Genomic DNA, 6,136 nt, shown 5'->3' with positions numbered 1-6,136 from the left:
ATTTTATGACTTAACAACTAGTTAAGTGTTACTTTTGAATGGTTTTGTAAAACTTTTATTCATTGCCAGTACAATACCTCACACCTACAACACCGCACCAAATGCTGGAATTAAACTTTCACTTGCATTTGATGTTTGATTAACATGTAAATAAGTTTTAAAAGCTGTTTTCACCTTTTCAGCTATTTAGCTCAGTAATTGTTTACACGTGAAGCTGTGACTTTGCGGCATAGGGTTTGAAGTACGGCATACGGCCACAAACGAGTAAGCGTGTAATTATTGCTCTGAATTGAGCGTAGAAAGTGATTTATATTTGTGCTCGTTGATAAAAAGCGAAAAATCAAGTTCATTTGCGAACATTGCTGCCAAGGACTACAAAGAGTTTATACCAAAGCAGTATTGCCTTCTTTCCTGCTTCAGACAACTGCGCTCGCACAAAATCTTTCACACAAAACGCAGGTATTCATTCGAAACAGAACAGATCAACGAGCGGAGCACAGTCTTGTTTTTATTTTTCAAGTCTGAAATAACAATCTTGAATAAAAGAAATTCTTTTTTGAAATAACAATGCCAGTAATAGAAACATCATATAATGATGTCAGCAGTGGAACTGACAGTCATGTTCATTCAGCCTTTTCAACAGCCACTACCCTTGGTTCGTTGTTGTGGTCAGCTTTCGCACGAGCAAGAGGTAAATTTGTAGCCGGCCGACAGTCATCCAGAACACCGCAATTGACTCTTGAAGGCTCGATGTCCAGAAAACCGATAAATCAATTATCGAATAATTTTTTAACAGAAAGAAAAATAAGCCGAGAACCGATCTCAGGCTCAGAAAAACGCGGTTACAGTGCAGACAGCAAAGAAATTCCTCAAAGACTTATTCCAGAATCAATGCCAATCGTTCATGATCGACTTCCCGACCCATCGTTGTGGCAAACGATAGAAGAAAATTTAATAAAACAAGAAAATCTGTCTTTAAAGTCTTCAAAGTCAAAACAAACTAACCCCAAGAAAGCAACAAAATCTCGAAAAAGTTTAAGAAAAGCTTCAAGCAAGGTTTCAATTTCGGATAAATCTTCATCGAGAATACGGAGAAGTTTACCAGCAGTCCCTCAACTGGAGGGCGTCCTCAGAAGAAGACAGCTTTACTGTCGGACGGGTTATCACATTCAAATTTTACCAAACGGTCGAGTTACGGGCACGGACAAAGACCACGATAGATATGGTGAGTTGATCAAATCATTTTTGTTTTGATGCAAAATTTGAATCGATCATGAAATCATCACTTTTATTGCCACGTCATCAAATGTTTGATTGTGTCGATAAGACAAAATTAAAATCTTCAGATTAAGATTCTCGCCCAATCGCTGCGATTTATCGAATTACGCTACTTCTTGATTGTCTTCTGTATAATTTCAAAACACTGGTTATATCTGTATATATCAATACGTTTTTGATTGCCAAAGACACTGCCCTTTTTATGTTGGGGAGAAACCAGAGGTCGGTTTGTAAAAGCAACATCTTGGCGCAGGCTTTGGTCATAAAATAATTCTTGCCAATGTACTTCTGTTGTCACCATTCATTTGCAATCCAGATCGATATTTATTGTCCAATTTGCGCCCTGGATACAACAGTTAATAGCAGTAAAAACGATTGTAAATCATTGTTAATGTACAACGCGGTATATGCATATTCCAATTTAATGCATGACACACTTTGGTGATTAGGTTTTTAAACCTTGGAATTTGATAGGTCTCTAACTTTAGCTGATCACACAAGTAAACTATTTAGATGCGACAAATGTTTTTCGAAGCGAAATGGGCTCTCTCAAAGCTATAATTTTTCAAACGAGTCAGGGTTAATAAAATTCAATAACAGGGTAAGGTGACGATTGAATGACTGCAATGCCAGATGGGTTTAGAAAAAGACAAATAATTTCTGAATCTTAGTACAGTTAGCAACCTGTTGGGTTCCTCTGTTTAGCGTGAGAAATAGAAAATGCTCCCTGTAAATAAGTGGGTAATTGAAATGCTCTGTGGTTTTCAGGCATTGCCTGCGTAACAGAAAAGACGAGATTCATTCATGCTCAAAATTCATCGCATACCCAAACAAATGATTATACATTTCGGTTTTACTTAAAGTGCTGGATAAAATGTTACTTTTATAAAGGTTTGTGAAGGGCCGTTATAAGTTGTAAAGCTTTTATAAAAGAAATATACAAGTTATTTCACTTTTCAGTCTTGCACGCCGCTGAAGGTTTGCAGAAAGCAGCATTTGCACACAAGAGATAACACGCTGTCGTCAATATAAAAATGGTGGCAATATTACGCAACAAATTAGTCAATAAATCACCTGCAAAATCATAAGATATTGCTAAGAACGCCCCGCGGCACCTTCACGTGGCCGATCTCGGCAACTGTAGCATTTGTCAGGATCGTGTTTGTTGCGCTAATTGCAAAAGATAATGCAAGTGATTAGTTGGAATCAGACAACTACTAATAACTTTTGTCCTCGTCTTCTGCTTGAGAATTCATTCTTGAAGTCGAGTGATTTTTTTCTTCTTTCCCGTCATGTCGCCTGCTGCAATGTTTGCTGTGTGTCGCGTAAAAAGGACACCTTCAGTCACCGTGAAAAATAAAACACGGCTTTTCGTTTTGGTAATGTTCGAAAACAACACGTTGATGAAAATGTAACGGTTTCGACTTGAACAAAATTAACTGTTTACCAATTAATCGCCGTGTTGTTTTCACATGCTGATATCACAGCTTGAATTAGTTAGCAAGTCGACTGTGAACAATCAATTAAATTCTATAACGCCTTTCGAACCAATTGTGCAAACGTTTTTGAAATGAAAATCTCACTTGGACACTTTCAAACAGAACTAGGATTTTCGTCCCATCTTTTCGAACACGTGATTTTACTACAAGACAGCTACGGAGGGGTCACTATGATCGCAACACTTTCGAAAGAGCAATTGTTCAAATTCCATTCTTGAAGCTGTGACCCATTTAGGAATTTCATTGTTCACAGAATGCTTTTGAATGTGTAGCCTGTATTGTTTCTGCTGAGCGATTTTTTTTTTGTTCTAATGAAACCCAAGAGTGCATCGAATTTCACGCACACATGTAACTTTCATTGGTATTACTTCACATCTGTTTATTTATTTTTTTTGAACAGACCCTTTTCTAGAATTAATTGTTTCATTGACAAATCAGTCTAATTTTGATTTTGCTTTGACGTCACTCGGCCTCTCATTACAAAAATCTTGATGTTTCTTTGACATTCGTTCTATCTTACAGCGATCCTCGAATTTATTTCGGTTGATGTAAGAGGGCTTGTCAGCATACGAGGAGTGGAAAGTGGGCTATTCTTGTCGATGGACAGTAAAGGTCGTCTCTACGGCTCGGTAAGCCTTTTTTCAAGTTTTCATTTGGAAACATTATGTTTGGATACTTTATTTTTTGAAAGCTTGATCAAAACAGTCGGTAAAACAAATGTTTTTTGAAATGGGCATGAAAAAATTGTTTGTAGGTGAGTGTACTGAGAGACGACACACAATCACAGAACGCAGACATACACGTGCCAGATAAATTAGAAATTTTGCTTGGACCACTTTACGAACAATTAACTCTCCTCCACCTGAAGTCTGATAATGAAACGAATATAGGGACTTGAAAGAAGCCAGACTTACGTAATTTAGTTCAACCGTTGATAAAGTAGCTATCAAATACTTAATTAGTCACCTTTTGCTACTATCGAGTAACACATACTCTCATACACATCAATAGCATCATTTTAGCGCACTGCTTATGACCGACATCTAAGCAACTGATGAACTTTTAATAGGGCACTCAGGGGTTGAATGCATGGTCTCAGAGTTGAGTATCAAGACGGATTTGACATCTGCACAAGAAACTAAAAAACTTGTTGTTTTTAGATCGGAAAGATTTGAAAAAGTGTTAGATTTTTTGCGTCTTTACTAAACGACAAACTCTATCGATAAAAACCGCGGCGACTGATACAAGGATTGTAACAATTTCTGTCGTGCGAGTGAAATTCGAGCTTTCAGAAATCCATCAGTCAATTATCACCCTGACAGCGCATTCAAGCATTCCCACGAAAAACAAAAAATAGTCCGAATTTTGCATCTTTTCGCTTTCACTAAACCTATTTTAAAAATTTCTATTTTAACCAGTTTAATAGACTGCAGGCTATGCGATCATTCACGCTCGCGATATTATATTTTCCGTTCAACTTTCTGACGTCTGACGGAAAGAAATAGATTTGTATTTTCTGAGCAATGGTTTTGCTGAAGTATAAACTAATGTGAATGGAGAAATATATGATTTTTAAGTGCAATTTGTGAAACAAGATTTTTTTTTTTTTACAGCACACCATCAAAAGAAGAGAAAGCGTCTTTCAGGAAAAGTTGCAAGAAAACTGGTACAATACCTACTCCTCGGTTCGACACAGGAACAATGCTAATACCCGACCATGCTTTATAGCCCTCGGAAGAAATGGCCGCTACCGACACGGATGCAGATCAAACGCAAACCAAAAATTTACTCACTTTTTGCCTCGACCTGTCGATCCCGAAAAAGTGCCCAATTTATACAAAGGCATACTCTACTGAAGCTGCTTTTCTTTAGAAGCAGCTGAAGAAGTTTATCAGCCGTTGAGTGGCGCAGGGTCGCTTGTCTTTGCACCAAGAGTGTTCAGGAATACAATTCCTTGAAAATGAACGAAGAGAAAAAACAAGACGAAAGCTGAAAGATGCTAGAAATAGATTTATCACAGACAATCAAAAGCTAAAGCAAGCACTTTGTCAATTTGCCAGCAATACAGTTGTGGATGGATCAGAAGCTAGGTCTTTTATCGATAAATAACATCTTTCAATTTGCTTGCTGGTGCTGAATACTTCAGTGTTATCGTTTGATGGTGGATTGTGTACCGTGTTATTGTCCAGAGTTTGCTTATGCAAACCTGTTAACTTAACAATATTGCTTTGTCGACGCGGCCAATCTAGCCAAGGGCCTCACATATCTTCAATTTATTGCTTCTTTTTTGCACCGAGACAACTATGCTAAGAATTTCAGCACGGTTTTGATTTTTATTATATACTGACATCTATACCCTAGTTTTAACTAATATTGCTCACTGACTACATCAATGTTGAAAAGGACATCATCATTAAGTACGTTGCCACAAAAGCAAGGACAAATAAACTAATTACTGATTTTTCCCTCAGATGGGTTACGTAGCCTACAGCTTTTCCAACAGAGTGATGAACTCGTAGTTTATCAATCGACAAGACCTTGTTCGATTGAAACCATCACACACACTTTGTCGGTTATTCCACACAAGAATTTATGAGCTATGTTTTTCGCCATTATTTATTGCTGTATTTATGTTGCTATCTTTTCAGCATATTGAGTTATGTAGCACTAACATTGATTTTTTCAAATGTCAAATTAGTATTCAAAGACACCTTATCGTTGAGCAAAATAGAAATGATGGGCTAATGTATTTTGTTCACTTGTCAAGCGTGAACAAATTGGTCGCTTTGATTAGGTAAACCTCTCCCCATTTTGCGGTACACGAAAATGAAAAAGCTTGTTGCCACGGAAAAGTGGCCAAGAGATGAACTTTCCAACAAAATTAACAGGTTTTCTCGTAAAAACAATAAATAAAATCTTTCTTGTAAAAGGTTCGTTTCAAACTTTATAAAGTGGTCAAACGCTTCAAATGAATTCGTCGCTGATGTATTTATTTTATCTGAAATAGTTTTGTTAGCGCTGCTTCAAAATTTGTTCTTTGTCGTATAATCGTGATATTTGTTGTAAAAGATTCTATAACCTTGCCACCGAGTTTACTTTTTTATGCAGTGAGACATTAAAAGCAATTGATTGTGTCCTTATTTGTTGGTGCAGAAAAGTTTTACGAACAGTTGCAAAAAGTGTAAAGAAGTTCTCGCAAACGCATCAAGGAAACCTGTTTTCACAAATGAGACAAACTGTTGGAATTAGTTAGATAGTCTTCATTAGAAAATAACTAAATTGCTAAAGAGTAGGTTATACGGTAGCCTTGGCTTCGTCCGAAACATTTGCTCTTGAGTCTCAAGCGCATCTGTTAGTGT

The 6,136-nt window shown here is 37.0% G+C and overlaps 1 protein-coding gene across 1 annotated transcript; it reads left to right on the top strand.

Annotated features, from left to right (window-relative positions):
* The first annotated feature begins 567 nt into the window (after nucleotides 1–567).
* Nucleotides 568–5,884, top strand: LOC145780198 (fibroblast growth factor 9-like). The gene is made up of 3 exons (XM_082591904.1): nucleotides 568–1,225; nucleotides 3,300–3,406; nucleotides 4,391–5,884. The coding sequence occupies exons 1-3, from the start codon at nucleotides 568–570 to the stop codon at nucleotides 4,631–4,633; spliced, it is 1,008 nt and encodes a 335-aa protein (XP_082448030.1). The 3' UTR covers nucleotides 4,634–5,884.
* The last annotated feature ends 252 nt before the right edge of the window (nucleotides 5,885–6,136 follow it).

This window comes from Aplidium turbinatum, chromosome 11, assembly GCF_918807975.1.
Source record: "Aplidium turbinatum chromosome 11, kaAplTurb1.1, whole genome shotgun sequence".
In the NCBI taxonomy this organism is placed as follows: Eukaryota; Metazoa; Chordata; class Ascidiacea; order Aplousobranchia; family Polyclinidae; genus Aplidium; species Aplidium turbinatum.
This window is presented reverse-complemented; position numbering and strand designations above follow the sequence as displayed.

What these genes read in the sequence shown, in the direction of transcription:
- LOC145780198 (XM_082591904.1), top strand. Translation starts at nt 568, where the DNA reads ATGCCAGTAATAGAAACATCATATAATGATGTCAGCAGTGGAACTGAC. An exon ending in CAAAGACCACGATAGATATG is followed by an intron (nt 1,226 to 3,299) that starts GTGAGTTGATCA and finishes TCTATCTTACAG; the next exon opens with CGATCCTCGAATTTATTTCG. An exon ending in AAGGTCGTCTCTACGGCTCG is followed by an intron (nt 3,407 to 4,390) that starts GTAAGCCTTTTT and finishes TTTTTTTTACAG; the next exon opens with CACACCATCAAAAGAAGAGA.